This window comes from Excalfactoria chinensis, chromosome Z (genome assembly GCF_039878825.1).
Source record: "Excalfactoria chinensis isolate bCotChi1 chromosome Z, bCotChi1.hap2, whole genome shotgun sequence".
Taxonomy (NCBI): Eukaryota; Metazoa; Chordata; class Aves; order Galliformes; family Phasianidae; genus Excalfactoria; species Excalfactoria chinensis.
In genome coordinates this window covers 53,990,456-54,006,817 of record NC_092857.1, presented here as the reverse complement: position 1 = coordinate 54,006,817, position 16,362 = coordinate 53,990,456, and the positions used below count along the sequence as shown (strand labels likewise).

Genomic DNA, 16,362 nt, shown 5'->3' with positions numbered 1-16,362 from the left:
TGATAGCTGAGGCACTATTAGATTGCAATTAGTTCTGCAAAGTATGCAATTTGTCATTTTGGGAGAAAAGACAGCACTTTCACTCATGCAATATGCATTTAAACTTCCTCTCTTTAATTTGAATATGCCAGTATTATACTCTGCTTAAAGAGAGATATTTTTAAGGCTTACAGGTTGGCTTGTCATTGAACAGCTTGTCAGGTAGTATTTTGTCTTCATTAAGGTTTATTCTTGTAAAGTGATTGTCCTGCCCATTATATTCCCCAAAGACAGTACATTCTGCCTTACCTGATGGTAATGAGGACTGTATTAAATTTTCACTTTCCTCCTCAGTGCTGCCATCATAGTCATTTTCTTTCTCTGTTGTCATCTGTGTTGTAGCTATACTGTTCCTAGAAAGAGAAGAAACAGAAAAATAATTATTTCTGCACTGTCTTAGAGACAATGCAAACTGATACAAATCAACATGGAGTCCCCAGAGTTATGCTTAGTATACCGAGTATAATCAGGTAGAAAGACAGATTGAAATAGCAGTTATAAAACAAGGCTACATAAAAATGGTAAACAAATAGAAGTGTGTTGCAGCGTTAGAAAAATTCAGCTTCTTAGTCTACTTTTAAAATTAAAAGCAAATAAAAACATTCAGATTTAGATATTTTTGTTTCCCAAAGAAGAAAAAGAATCAGAGGATTGGAGAAGAAAGCATACAAAAATACCACCATAGAAATGGCACAACATCTGGAAAAATTAACTGCATCCTAATAGAATACTGTAGAGGAGAGATTCAAGTAATACTTATTTATTGGCTACAGAGCCCAAAACAGTATGTTGCTATTTGCAATGACTCTCCAAAGAATCCTCTGCTTTCACGAGTAACATAGCTGTTTTGGATAACCAAGAACTTTGCCAGAAAGAACTGTTACTCAATGCTATGGCTAAAGTAACAGAAAATAAGCCAAAATATGTGCCAGATGAGATACCAAATGTCTCAGGGAAATCAGGAGATACCTTGCACATTGGGCATCCACTGCAAATTCTTTAGCTTCGTTCAACAACTTCTGTAATTTTCTTATCTTAGTCTTCTTTTCATTCAGCACCAAAACAAACCGATGATAAAGATCTGCCTCTAGCTCTTCTTTAGCTTCTACACATTTTTCCAGCCTACAAGATAAAATTAACTGTTGCTTACTTCACACTCACATCATTTCTTTTTAAAAATTTGTGTGCTTTTTGGAAGAAAATTCAGTACAGAAGACAGCCTTCCCACTACAGGAATTCCCATAATATACACTGAATAACTAGTCCAGCATCTTTCAACAGAAACAGGCCCGAAGCAGCTTCTTTCACAGAAATGTGCAATGAACTTAACTACTGGAAGAACATTTTCAAGGGGAAAATTTTTCTTTATATATATGTATGTATATATATATATATATATAATAGATTCTTACACACGTCTCTCAGACAACTCAAAGTTTAGTAGGCACAAGTGCTCTTTCATTACTGAATTCACCAGAGTGGGCACAGCTTAGAAGGATACACATAATGAGATTACAAATAGATACGTTTAATCTCGATGGGCACCAAATCCAGCCTACATACTCTGACTTGAAATGCACTTGAAAAGGAGAAAAATGAAGAATTCCCACAAAACAAAAAAAACCAAACAAACAAATAGAAGAAACAGACAGAACACAGAGTCAGGCCAAGGTGCCCAGTGTACAGACCAGGCCAGTTATGCAGGTACTGAGCTCATTCCTAATGGCAGATGTGGTTGATACAGACAGAAGTTGATTCAATAGTTCTCCATCAGCAGATGAACATGCCTTTGCTCTACTCAACAGCGATGTGCAGAAACTCATCAGGGCTTTGGAGCATCACCTAATGGCACCAGTAATCTTCCTTTTCATCCAAAGGCAAAAAACCTAAAAGCTCTAGTGTGTTGGACACCATTTCCAAGACATATGCGGCTGAGATATTGTGAGCACTGGCAGCCATCACTTTTCTGAACCAGCCAGAATTACTTGTTAGGATTAAATTTTTAAGAAATTATGTGAAAATGGTTTTAAAGACGTCAATAATTTTCAGAGCAATAAATAAATAAATAAATAAATTTTGTGTGTGTTTTTAAAAGTTTAATGTGTAGGTAGCTGGATTTCAACAGAATGAAGTTTGTTAAAATTAAGAATATGCATGTATACTCAGATATAGGAAAGGCAACACTGGAATATAAATAAACAATGGAACACTGAAGAAAGTGTTGACTTGCAATTAATGTGCTCATTTAGTTATTCTAGTATTTTATAATTTTTTAGACCTTGAGTTGAAACCCAAATACTTCAGTAGTAGATGGCAACAAGTAAGATCTTGATGATCTTACTGATTAAGACAACTACTTGTATTCCTTCAAATAGCAATAACTTAACAGCATCCTTTGCACCAGCCTATGTAAATATGGTGAAAAATATTCAGAAGATTTTTTTTTAGAATTAAACACATATGCATAAGAGATTTTAAAAATATTAATTTATAAGATAAGAAACTTCAGCATACTTGCTATATAAATTCTGATTATTTCATTCATAGATCAAAACCATATATGATGTAAGAAGAAAGACAACAGAAAATAATCTCATCAAGTATTAAGCCTACAGTGCAATGCTTTAGGGACATACTTGATAAATAATTCATCTAATTTAAATGCAAATAACAGAACATCATTACCATATAGATCGGTTCAATAATTCCTAAATGAAAGATCATACGTACTAATCAAGTATCAGGAGGTTTTCCACCTATTAAAGGAAAGTTAACTGTTTAGTGGTGAAAAAACAGACAAAAAATCAAAGTACAAAGAACCATAAACCATAATACAGGGCCCAGGCATGCCATGACTAACTCACAAAAGGAGAAGGGTAAGGACAGGGATTGCCTCACACTTACCAAGCAGCTCTCAGACATTACAGAAAATAAATAAATAAATAAAAATAATTTTTAAAAAGCAACTATTGGACAAATTGTCATTTATATGATTGAAAATAATGATGTTCATATACATAAAAAATTGAAAAGTTTTTTTTTTTTTTTTTTTTTTTTCCTGTTAAATATGTATATTAATATCAAGACCTTTAGAAAACTCCCCTCTCCCCCATAAAACAATTTAAGTAAAGAAATTGTTTACTGCTGTTCCTTCATTTTCATCATGAACTGGTCAACGGCAGAGCAACTGAGGTTGATTTAAACTGCCACATTAAGATATTTCCATTGCTTGGCCAAAAAGGTGCCAGATAACACAATTCCAATGAAGTCCTTTGAATCCTTTTGATGAAAACCCATGTTACAGCAGACCCTCAATGGTGTGTGGCTGATACTGCCTGGACCATAAGAAGCACAGAATCTATTGCAAGAGTAGCCAACATCTTGGTGCTCTGGAATAAAATAAAAGCATCCTAAAATACACACTTCCTGTATGCATATAAGAGGATATTAAATGTTCTCGATAGAAGGACACAGTAGGTAAAATCAACTTGTAGAATGCCATTACTTAATTATGCGTGATTATTTTCATCGTTGTCAACATATTTTTCCATTTTATTTTAATTGTTTAAAGGAAGTCATGCATATGTATATTCCTCACATATAGAAATTCAACTCGCAGAGCATTCAACAAAGGGCAAATGTGATATAGTTTCACAGTAATGCTACACTTGCAAGTAATAACATTAACACTTAGGTAAAAACATTATACCGCAAGAAATAGCTAAAAATGTAGCAGTCATCTGCTGCTAGATCAGAGTTGCAGTGACTGCATCAGGACTGCATTTAAGGGGGTGGCTCTGGATGCAGCTTGGTACAGCTGTCAGGATTCACTCAGGCATGCATTACCTGAATTATGTACCACTAAGCAAAGCTGGATGGGTTTCATTCCAATACCTCATCAGTTACAAATACAATCTTTTACTGCAATTTATCATATGCTCGTGCCTGTGCGTGATTTGTCTCACCAAATTATAATCTCTCCAGGACAAAAAAAAGGAGCTACTGATCTCAAAGACAACTTTCAAGAATAATGAAAATAAACAGCATTTAATGGATAGAATGGGATAAGTCTTATTTGCATGTGCTTCGTGTTTTCTACTTTTAAGATCTGTCTTTTATACAGTGCCTTTAGTGAGCTAGACATACAAGTTGATTTTCGTCTAAAAAATTGCACATGCTACACAAAACAGCTAGTATTAAGAACGGTTATGATAAGTAATTCAGAAAATAATGTACTTGTCCAGTCCTTCTGTGCTGCCTAAATATAGAGATCGTACATGCTTCACAAAATTTAATGTGAACTATGCAACTTGCTGACATTTATGCATTTTCCACACTCAAATACTAGAAATGTGCTACCTATCTATCCTTGTCCTTTGTGCTTCAAAATAATTACTGTACTTCCTACTACACTTCAGCCTCCCTTCCCCCAGCATTGGTGTTGGTATGGAATTTCAATGAGCTCTTTCTGAAGAGCCAATTTCAAGTGCCAAGCTACCTAACCTGCATTTTTATAAGTTGTTTGTGATTTAAACATACTGTCACTATAGCTGACCACAACATCAATTCACAGCTATTTTGATCGTTGTTTGTCTACCCTAATTTTAGATGCTTGATAAAAAATAAATACCACACACAAATACCTAACTTTTGCTTTATTTACCAACAAATTATTTTGTTAAAGATTATTACTGTTTTATATTTATTACCTTAATTATCTACATGAAATAAGAGCTATAGCTATTCTGCTTTGATACTTCAACTTGTCCATCTCTGAGGCATGGCAGAAGCCATTCTTGAACATGTCAGAAAACTGCTGACAACATATAGATGAGTTGATTATCTCATATGCATAGGTCATTCTGAAAATAATGCTTCCATGGAAATAACAAAAGATACAAAGAGCACAATAACACCATTTGATAGAGCAAATTCTCAGCTACAATAAACTGTTTGTTGACATAGTCACTACCATTAGCTGTGCATTTTCACTAGCAATGAACAAGAGCCTGCATGCTATGATTGTAACAATCTGCACCAGTGAAGGTGCAGTGTCACCACTGCTGAAATGCACCACCCATCACCTCACTGTGCACACATTCACTCTGTGGTCTCCATCAACATTCAACAAGCATCAGTGAATGTTATTATGGTGCCATTTTTTTCCACATGGAAGAATTCAATGACACCTCTTTGCCTCAACTGCACTTCCATGTCAGACACCATCTTGTCAGACTCCCCCTCTGCTGCCATCTATCACATGGAAGTAAATATAGTAAAATACTGGTGGGAAGGTTCAGTCTCTACTGCCATAGCACCAAAGTTTGCCTCTGATATCATAGACCACCCTCATAAAATAGGAAGCATTACTTTCGGAGCAGCCCTGTACATTCAGACAGCAGACCAGGGTTGGCATTTAGTCTACAGACTGCTCACGAGGCAGATGTAACTTCTTGAATGAAACTTGTTACTCATTTTATTGAGGGTACGGAAAGCAGAAAGAGCATTCAGGAGAACCAGGAACGCCACAGGATAAGGATTTTTAAAGCTGCTGAGCTCATTAAACTTTAATGACTGGCAGAAAATTACAGCAGAAAAATGGAAAAGAGGTGACTGAATTATTCCATCTAGTTCTCCTTGCTTATTATTCCACCCAAACTGAACAAAAAAAAACCAAACCTTGCAAGTCTGCACTCTGTTTTGATTCTAATAATGTCCTGAAATGAGTGAGAAGTGTTGAATTTGAGCTGATTTGCCTTATTTTCAAGTAAAAGAGGGAGAGCTATTCTTCCACCATATGCTTCATACTTGGTTTTAGTTTTTACTTCTCAACCACAAATGTAACACAGAACATGAAACTTGAAATGCTCTCTAGAGAACAACCGCAGACAAAGCTTTTGTGCAGCTCCACTAAACTTTCAGCAACCTGGCCCAGCAAATGAGGCCAAAATAGCAATGAGGCAGCGTTAAATAGCTGAGGCAAGAAAAAAAAAAGAAGAGAAAAAAATTAATGTTTAGTTGAAAATTATTATACTTTATTTATACTCTATTTAGGGGGCATGATCAAAGTTTGATGATGGCACAACAGTATTTATTTTGAAAAATCATGTTTTTACTATCAAAATATAAACACACTAGAGAAAAAACAAGACTTTTTAAAGTCTTGAATACATTGCTTTACAGAGCAAAGGTTGTCAGGCAACTATGAATCTTTCTTTGGGGTTACTCTTTAAAAGTGGTACACCACCATGGAAATTGATATAAGCACTAATGCCTACTACACATTAGTGTGTAACACAGTGCTGCATGCTGGTTATACAATACACTATTGTTCAATACACTGTTAGGCAATAAAACACTATTTAGGAAGGCCACATGCTTGTCAGGGAGATTGTCAGGAAAAACTGTTACTCACTTTAACAAGAGAGAAACAAAACTAACTCTTTCCAAAAGCTAGCTCTGCTTTTCAAGATAAATTAACACCAATTAGCTATGTGCTTTCATCAGTCTCCCTAAACATGTTTCTTCAGATAAAGCTACAGAAAGCCAAGATAAATCTCTGACTTATACATGCTAACCACCTTATACTAGCTAAAGTAAGCACAGATGACTTCACTGCAGTGTGCAGTACCAGGCAATTCAGACCATAAATGAAACGGTAGCTAATGAAATACACCACATGGTCCTCTTTCCTATAACAGCATCCTCATTTTCTATTCTGATTGCTGCCAAAGGAAAGATTAAAGCAATGGCAACTTACTTACCAGTCAAAAATGTCAATGATTCAAAGTGCTAGTCATAAGGGTTATAGAAAGGAAAGAAAAATACCAGCTAGCTGAAGAGTGGAAAGGACTCTGCAAAAAAGGGGTGATTTGTTTTTCACTACATAAGGTTAAAAACAGCTTTAACGCAAGGTCTGGTATATCAGTCTTATCTTTGACACAGGAAGAAGATCACATATGCTGCAAATATTTAAGTGCAGAACTTTCCTCAATTTAAAAAAAAAAATCGGTGTGCATTTCACATTATATGACTTCAAATGTGTCCATCAGCAAAGTCTGCATTGATTGTAGAATAGCCTAGGTTGTAGCAGACCTCAAAGACCATTCAGTTCCAACCTTCCTGACATGGGCAGGTTGCCCCCCACCAGATGAGGCTGCCCAGGACCCCACTCAACACAGCCTTGATCACTTCCAAGGGCGCATCATCCACAGCTGTTCTGGGCAGCTATCCAGGGCCTCATCATTGAAGACTAAAGATGTGTGTGATTTTCTCCAGAATGACTTGTGAATACCCTTCTGAACTTACCTTTTCTCAACATCGCTCAAATCACAGAAAAGCCTCTCATTTTCTTTTTGCAGGTGCTCATTTTTCACCTGGAGTCCTCCTAAGCAGTCCAGACAATAGCCAATCAGCTCTTTAACCACATCAGCTGGACGTGACACTTTTTGCAGCTTCAGAGATCCAAGTCTAAACTAGGACAAAAGAAAAGACTGAGTTATTTCTTCTGTGAAGATCACAAAGCACCCCTCCAGAAAATTAATAAGTTTAGTAAGCATAGATATAAGAAACACTTCACAGTCCTCGTGTTCAGAAGGATATAATATGTTTGTAATGAGAAGCAGCATGTGGAGTAACATATTTGCCAATTATTTAAGCAGCTAACAATGTCTTACTGGACATGTGCCATTCAATACACACAGGAAGAAAACACTGACATGCCTTGTAATGGCAGGAAAAGATGTACAATAGAGGAAGTGTAATATGACATAGCAACAGTCTGCTCCAGTACAAAACACAGAAGGTCAGTGATATAAAGATATAATCACAAGTTTTACACAAGATGCATGAAAATGACAGGACCTGAAAAACTTACTGTGATGCTAGCACTGTTCTTGCTATTTGACCTACGAAATATGTAATTCGCTCTCTGTTTTGGCAATTCCATATTAAAACAATCACAAAAATTAAAGATGAAACCAAAGAACACTAATTACTTTTGATTTAAAGTAGCCTTACAAATGCCCACCTTGCACGTACCTCATATACAGAAACTAGCTCCAAAGTTTTCCTACTTTGGGCTCAGTTGTAAAGCTCTTAAGAATAAAAAGAGACCCTCAATTAAATTGGTAGCCTCAACAATTCACTGAGACAAAAAGATGGGATCTATAGCAAACAGTTGCATTTCTTCTGCAATTAGGGTGACATATAGAATGTACAAGAGGTCTGAAGAGCTTTGTTCTGCCTGGTCTGGCAGGCAGAAGGTTGTTGTTTCTATTACACTAAAGGAGTAACAGCTCAGCCATATGCACAAGGCTCTATGAACCAAACTATAAACACACACAGCTGGATGAAGATATAAATATGTACAACATGACTGGGGCAACTGCAGATGTATAGAGAGGCTGTGTGAACGGGGTCACACACGTGATCTAAGAAACACAAATCAGGAATGAAGGACCTGACTGGTGCTCTTCTGTGTGCAGATGAAGGGGAGAATCTGAAGTGCCTTCAGCTGCACTTCTGTTGCTGCTCAAGTACACAGAAGCCATTGGAGGCACCACCACCTTTGCCTGACGTGAGAACAAGATAACACAGAGAGCAAAGCTATAGAAAAGCAGACTGGGCTGTTCAGCATAACTCAGACTCTGGCCAGCAAAAACAATAGCAGAAATAGATCTTTTGGAAATAGAATCATCTAAGTGACTAAGCTTTGATTGGAAATGCCTGCAGAAAGGTTGAGTGCTTGGAAGAAGGGGTCCTTTCACATGTCTTGGAATCTTTAAAAAGATTCACAGGTCCTGTGGCCATTCCCTACAAATAGAAATAGAACTACTGCACCTCCTTTCAACTCTAACATGTCATTAATGTTAAAAAGAAAAGTTAGTTAGGGAAGATATCGGTCTGTGTGCTGGCACCTCACCTATTCAAAAATAGAATTACCTTTTCATACATTTTCTTCATTTTATGTGGGAAGAAAAAGTCCTCCACAAAAAAAGAAGAGTAGCATTTGTTAACACCTTTTTTTTTTTTTTTTTTTTTTTTTTTTTTTTTAATAAGCTTTTCTTAATGCTGATTTTAAAAATGAAGTTAACTACTGCTATACATAATGGTCTGCTGTAAAATGCCATGTAGGAATTGCTCACCAAGACCTTTAGGGAACGTTTGAAGTAAATATCAGTTCTTCAGCCTAGATAAGATACTTAATCTGTGACAGTCTCTGCAACAAACCATGATACTTCTTCAATGAGTCTAATTAATCAGAAAAGATTTCGTTTCAAATTCTCCTCTGATTATTCCTTTGAATTCACATGTATAGTGTCTGACATACTGTTTCCCTTTAGCTTATGTACATCTGATGGCTACAGATAAGAAGATTCCTTTAATTTATTTTTGGAAATTAGATTACATTATCAGTAACCCACAAAGTGACCTGTATTCCCTGAATATCACACTTGCTGTCTGACAGAATTAACGAAGATGGATATTTGCATAAAGGAAACTGCTTTTCATCACTTGCAAGCTACCATCACACTATACGGATAAACAATTCATGCCACACTTTAATACTAGCCACAGAGATAGAGAAGCATAGCAGCACAGATAAATAGAAACATGATCTACTTATGCTGTAGAAGAAGCAGCAGGAAGAGTACACAGTCTTGTCTCATACTTTAATATAATCAGTTGAGATAGGGCAAACATAAGTGTGTTTAATGAGGACAAATACACATTGTCTGACTTACTGTTTACTCAGCATAGGACAATAAAATATGAATATTCCTAAAAGACATTAGTGGGAATGAACTGCAGCCAAAACTTGGGTTCTGTTCACAATCAAAATCATAGCAAGTACATGGCAGACATTTCACAAGTACACAATTATAAGCAAACAGCATTTCAGCTTAAATGCATTACATAAGATGATACTGCTTGTGTCATAAGGGGCTTTCAAACTGCAAAGTATATCCTTGGCTTCACAGATCACAACCACAAAAGAACATTTGAAAATCTATAAGGAAAAATAGAATCCTTTCTAAAATAGAAGCTGATACACTTACAATCACAGAACACCGTGAGTTGGCAGGGAACCATTACAGTCATTGAATCCAACTCCTGGCTCCACACAGACCACCCAAACCCAAACCTTGTGTCTGAGAGTGGTGTCCAAATGTTCCCTGAGCTATGGCAGCTCGGGGCTGTGCCTGCTTCCCTGTGCAGCCCGTTCCATGCCCACTGCCTTCTGATGAAGAACCTTTTCCTGATGCTCGGCCTGCCCTTCCCCTGGCACAGCTCCTGCCCCTCCGCTCCCTGTGAGGAGCTGCAGCCGCCATGAGGCTCCCCTCAGCTCCTCTGATCTGAGCTGGGCAAACCCAGGGGCTGCAGACATTCCTCACACCAGCTGACTTCCAGGCCCTTCACCATTTGCATAGAAATACTTTTCTAGAACTGAGAGATACCAAAGCCAGCCTTTGGGCAAGCTACCATTTTGATGAATGCTGAAAAGAAAGAGGAGGAAGGTCAGGCTGCAGAGAGCAGAGCACATGGTGCTGTTGCTAACCCCTGAACCAGAAGGTGCGGGTGGGATATGAGGAATGATGAGACATCACTTTGAGTGTTCATTTTAGAGCCTGACTGTCCTCTCAGAAGAGCGCAACTGAAGGCAATACCTTACACCGCCATACTGACGCTACACCGTATCACGTGGTGTTCATGCGTGCATCAGTGCAGAAAAACCCTGGATATTTAATATGGCCCTTATTAAGCCAAAGGTAACATGATGTCGGAGATGAGGTTTTACTATGCCACCTTCATAGAGAATCTTACACATCCTGTACAGACAAGCCTTCTCAATTTGTTTCTTCAGCATGAAATTATTTGTTACAGCCAGCTACTGCACTGCCAATTTAACAAACAGAAATGTTAGCACTAACAATAGCAACACTGTTATCGGAGCAAATTACAACTGATTGGCACTCACTGTGCTACAGAGCCTAGTGCTGAGAGGCTGATAAACCGTAAAAGGCAGCCAGATCAGCTTTGCCTCCAAAGCACGAAGGCAAATCAAGAGCCATTTCTAAAACAATATAAAGAAAACCAGGTCTCAGGGCAGCTTTACTCTAAGGTCCTGCTGCAGTTCCAAACTGGAAGGCAATGTGGTAAATGCACAAAATAACAACATTTTAGTGCTGAGGCTTTTGAATTTGGGACAGACATATACTTTGCAGCACTACGACAGAATTATCTTAAGTTCGAATATTTGGAAAAAAAGATCACAGAAAAAATAAAAAAAAATTAAAAAAAAGAGGGAAGTTTGTTTTTCCTACATATTATTCTTTTTTATATATGCACTGAAGACAAGAAATCATTCATTTGTCCAAAAATACACAAAAATACACTTGAGAAATTGGATAGAATCTTAGAATGATTCAGAATTGGTTTAAGATTAGGATACCATAAAAAACAGTTAACTTTTTAGCATCCATGGAGTCAGGAGTTGCATTTCATGATCCTTACAGATCCCTTCCAACTCGGGTTATTTCGTGATTCTGAAGTCCTTCGCAGAGTAGGGATAGATCTTGCTTATGGTGTTGAGTGAAATGTCAACATTAACACTTCATTAAACCAAATTTACATACAACATGTCTGAATTGGACTACATTCTCCAGGCGAATCTCGTTTTGTAAATTCCTGCATGCTGCTGCTCTCTAGATGAGTTTGTACTGCTTGCTATTCTTCCAGCTGCTGCAGGTCTCTCTAACTTTGCCTCATCTGCAGACATTGCCTTTCACTTCCTCTTTCAGACAATTCAAAAAAGCATTATGTAAAACAGTGAAGCACTGAACACTTAATTCACACTGAGAATGACCAGATCTAGAGGTCCCAGGGGACAGCAAACTGACTGTAACTGATACAGTGCTGCTCTTCAATGTTTGCTTTATTGTTGGATAGTTTTGGTGCTGTTTGTTGGTGGGTTTTGTTTTGTTTTGTTTTGTTTTTTAATTTTGTTTGTTTGTAATTTTCTAAAGATGCATTCATATGGATAGAGAATAATTTTTAAAGTTGTATCCTCTTCATCAGAAATTACAGCCAGCACTTATCCACTAAGGCTTAGCAATAAAAACAACAATTGGATGTTTGTAACAAAACCATCATTTTCCCATCACCTCTCACTCTATCCAAACACTGTTTGTCCTTTACAGAAGAATAAAGAAGTGTTTTCAACTGCAAGGCAGAAACCATTTTGGCAGAAAACCTAAAAGCGTCTCATTTTTTTTTTCTTTCTATATTTTTAAAGTACCAATATTTAAATGAAAAAGGCTTTGGCATTAAAACATCTTCCAAGAATCTTTTCCATAAAAAAGTCCGAAACCACATGAAAATTACTTGACTATGCAGAGACATGAGACCCGGATTTCACTTTTCATTAAAAATACATATATGCTAAGTGATCTCTGTATCACTTCATTCCACCAGAACTGAGGGTGTCATATCTAAGGCAGTAAGTATTAGAGGTCATGCACTGAAAGAAAAGTGTCTGAGAACCGTTTTCCAAAGTACAATTTAAAGCTAGATACTAACATGGAAATAATTTTCAATAGCAGCAATTTTTCATTATGACACACTGGTCTATGAAAAAAAAAAAAAAAAAAAAAAAAAAAAAAAAAAGATGGAAATTGTTACTGAATCTGCATTGTTTGACATGCTATCAGTATCAGCAAATACACTTTCTAACAGTATTTGTAATACAAAATATATTCTGGAAGTTCCATACATGGTTTATTTAGATTTTGTACTTTCCTATTCTGGCAGGCTATGGGAGGCTATATGGGCTGCCTCTTTTCTGTTCATTTTATATTCTTAGTTCCTAGCCCCCCAAAATTTGCTTTTTTTTTTTTTTTTTTTGCTTTTTTTGCCTTGAAAATGATAGTATAAAAAATATGTACTTATACCATATCCATAGATAGGTCTGATTTTTAAATCAAAATATTTTCTTTGTGAGAACTAAATTAAAGGAGTTTAAACTGCATGAGTTAGCATACTGCCTGCCACAAAATCACAATCTCATTCACCTTCCCTACACCTTTGGGGTAGGATTCAGAGAACTCTGTGCTCTCCTTCAAGCTGTGCTAACATTCAGCTGGTTTACTCAGCTAATAACTTTTACATCCTTGCAGACAGGTGCTGCCTCCTACAAGGTGGTGTCTAAGCACATGTCCTTTCACCAGGGAAATATTAATGAAGAATGTGTGTGAAAAAAATATGTCTGCATCGGCCCACCAGCATGGAGCAGCTGTGTAGTCTCTCCCAGCTTTTATCATAATCTGCAGTCCATCACAGCTGATGTGACCCTTGTGCTGAAGCAGGAAAGCCCTATAGACCCAAGGAACAACAGATCCTTTTGTCATTGCCTTATCCTGAGTGTCTCTCAACACTTCTCCCAGGCTAAGACGGAGCAATGCTAGGAAGGATATTTCTTGATAGTGCTTCTTGCTGTAGTTTACTCTTTCCATTCTGTTAGTATCATTTCAGCTGGGTCTTTGGGAATTAAGTGAGATGGGGGTGTTTTGTTTTTTTTTAATATATCCTCCACAGTCTGAAACCGTATGTATTCAACATTCAAAAAGCCTTCTATATGAATCTCAATAACCAAACCAAACCAAAAGAATTACTAATTAATTTTCCAGCTCCTGCACAAATTTATACTTGGAAAACTTTGCTAGGATAAGTTAAGCTACCAGCTAAACTATCCTTATGTCATGAGCTGATCACCTTGCCTATGTATGACACAGAAGGGAAATTCCTTATCACGCAGACAGAGATTAGACATAACTTACCAGATAACATTTAATGTTATGATAAGAAAAGGTAACACATCCCTTGCACCCTTAAATTACATTAGCCGATATAAGAGACTGATTTTGTCCTCTTGGTTGGAGCTAGAACTCCTGAAGACAGACTGTGATTTCTAGAGTTATACTAATGTTAATATCAGTCAGACATCAAAAATCATCTACCCCAGACAAGCACAAATTCCAAATTAAGATATAATCAAAATTTTGATTAAAATAAAAAGAGTTTTCTATGAAAATTCATAGGTATTTAAAAAGAGGAAAATGTTAATGAAAATTCATATACAGGGTTAAAGAATATGACCTACAAATGAATCAATGCTGACACTTAGTCTCTTATACAAAGGAAGTATTGTTACCAGCTCGTATCTGGAAAGCATTATACCATTTTTATTTCTTAAGTCAATCAGTGAGTGGTCTTGATTTTTTAAAGTTTTGCCACTATTATCTCCAGGGAAATCATTCAACAGTAACCATGACATCCCTGGGTGTGGTAAAAAAAAAGAGTATACTGGACTTGCATAATACAGTGATGATAATATGTGAAAGCAGAAGTTGCTTTTGTAAGAGCAAACTCTAGGAAGCTAGAAACATTGCAGAATATCATGGAAGCCAAGAAACCTTGCCAGTTACATCAGTCAGTATAAGAATACGATCATCAGTTGTAAAAATCAAGGTAAAGACAAAAATTCTGCCTTTCTCCACTCTTGCCTTTCCCTCCTGAATGTTATTTATGAGAAAAAGCACTACTTCATCACCTCCTCCCTCCCCCCCACCCCCCACCCCCAAAAAACCACAATGAAATAGAAAAACCTATCTACCTTCACGATGAAGGCATTACATTTATTCTAAAGCAGGACAGCTGACATATATGATTGCTATTTTTTTCAGGTTTTTACTGCGCTGCAGAAGCCTTCCACATAAACTGCCGTTGTATTTGCTGCACATCAACTAATGAAATCCCATCTGGATCTACTACTTTTTATGGAAGGGATTCCCAAATATTTTGGATGGTGCTTTGCTGTTTTTCACATCCTCAAACCTACATATTTGTGGTACCATTGATCCTTTGTGACTACAGTGCAAGGAGGCCATACCCATACAATAAACTAAGCAGAAATTGGGAACACTGCCAGGCACTAGAATATACGAGCATTTTGTACATTGACAGCTCTACATGGGCCCCAGCTTGTCCTTGGCCCATGTCAGCTACCACTTTACAAAAGAGCATGCAGGCACATCTGAGGGGTCAGGACATTTTAGGTACTGTTCCCAAGAGGCACTTCACATGCAGCCAGCCTGTCCTGGAGTCTGCAAAAGACTAAGAGTATGGATCCACACCATTTCCCACCATTTGGCCTCTATACTTGGGAATGTTCTTAGAAAATTTTATTGTTAAATTTACTTGTAAATTTACTTGTTTAGATGCAACCACAGTGGTGCTTGGAATAGTGCTCTGTCAGGTTCGCGGCAAAATTTATCATAATATACTTGACTAAGAAGTAGGACCAAGGCACAGTGCAGAAATAGCTTCCAAGATTCCCTTTTGAGGGAATACTCGGATCATGTGGAAAGATGCAGAAGTAAAGCTGAAAAAGGCTTTATCACTTACAAGTTTGTTGTTTTGTTTTTTTTTTTCCATCCAACCCATTCCAATCTGTACACTACTGAAAACAAATTCCTATCCTGAAAACTCCTATTGCTAAGTAATTAGAAAGACCTCTGGAGGTCTCAAGTTCAACCTCCTGCCAAAGCAGAGCCTACTCAGAGAACAGACTGTTATTGCTCTGGGCTTAATCCCATTGGGTTTTGGAAAGCTCTAATCACTGACACTGTACAACCTCTCTGGACAACTTGTATCAATATTTGACTAGTCTCATAAAGAAAAACTTTTCCACTCTGTCACAGAATGTTTTAGGTTGGAAGGAATCTTAAAACCATCCAGTTCCAACCCCCTGGCACAGGCAGGGCTGCCACCCTAGATAAGGCTGCCCAGGGCCACGTACAACCTGGCCTCGAACATCCCCAAGGAGGTTTCCAGATGGAAATTCTGGCTGCTGTTACGTCTGCTGTCCCTCTCCCTCCTGACACACACTTAGCTCTGTCCTCTCAATAACTTCATGGTAGGTACTGAGGATATGCTACTAGCCCCCTTCCCAGAATGACGGAAGACACCCCTTCTGCATGAAACAGACACAGTTCCTCAGCTTCTCACAACTCAAGGACATAGCCGCTCACCACATTCTTCTTTCTGAATTGGAGAGGTATGGATTTGAAGGATGGAATGTTCAGTGGATTAAGAACTGTTTGGCTGGTTGCAGCCACAGAGTTGTGATCAGTGGTTCTGTGTCAGGGCAGAGGCTGGTCACAAGCTGTGTCCCTCAGGGGTCGGTCTTGGCACTGGTGCTCTTCAACATCTTCATCAGTGACACAGATGATGGCACTGAGTGCAAGGTTTTAAATACATATA

The 16,362-nt window shown here is 37.6% G+C and overlaps 1 protein-coding gene across 2 annotated transcripts in view; it reads right to left on the bottom strand.

Annotated features, from left to right (window-relative positions):
• Nucleotides 1–16,362, bottom strand: part of XRCC4 (X-ray repair cross complementing 4) — a 172,076-nt gene that overhangs the window by 94,380 nt on the left and 61,334 nt on the right. For both annotated transcript variants that reach the window (XM_072359156.1, XM_072359157.1), the window contains 3 exons: nucleotides 7,348–7,514; nucleotides 1,009–1,161; nucleotides 289–392 (listed from right to left, as the gene is read on the bottom strand). In XM_072359156.1, the coding sequence (XP_072215257.1) occupies nucleotides 289–392; nucleotides 1,009–1,161; nucleotides 7,348–7,514 (424 nt within the window). The remainder of the gene's footprint in view (nucleotides 1–288; nucleotides 393–1,008; nucleotides 1,162–7,347; nucleotides 7,515–16,362) is intronic.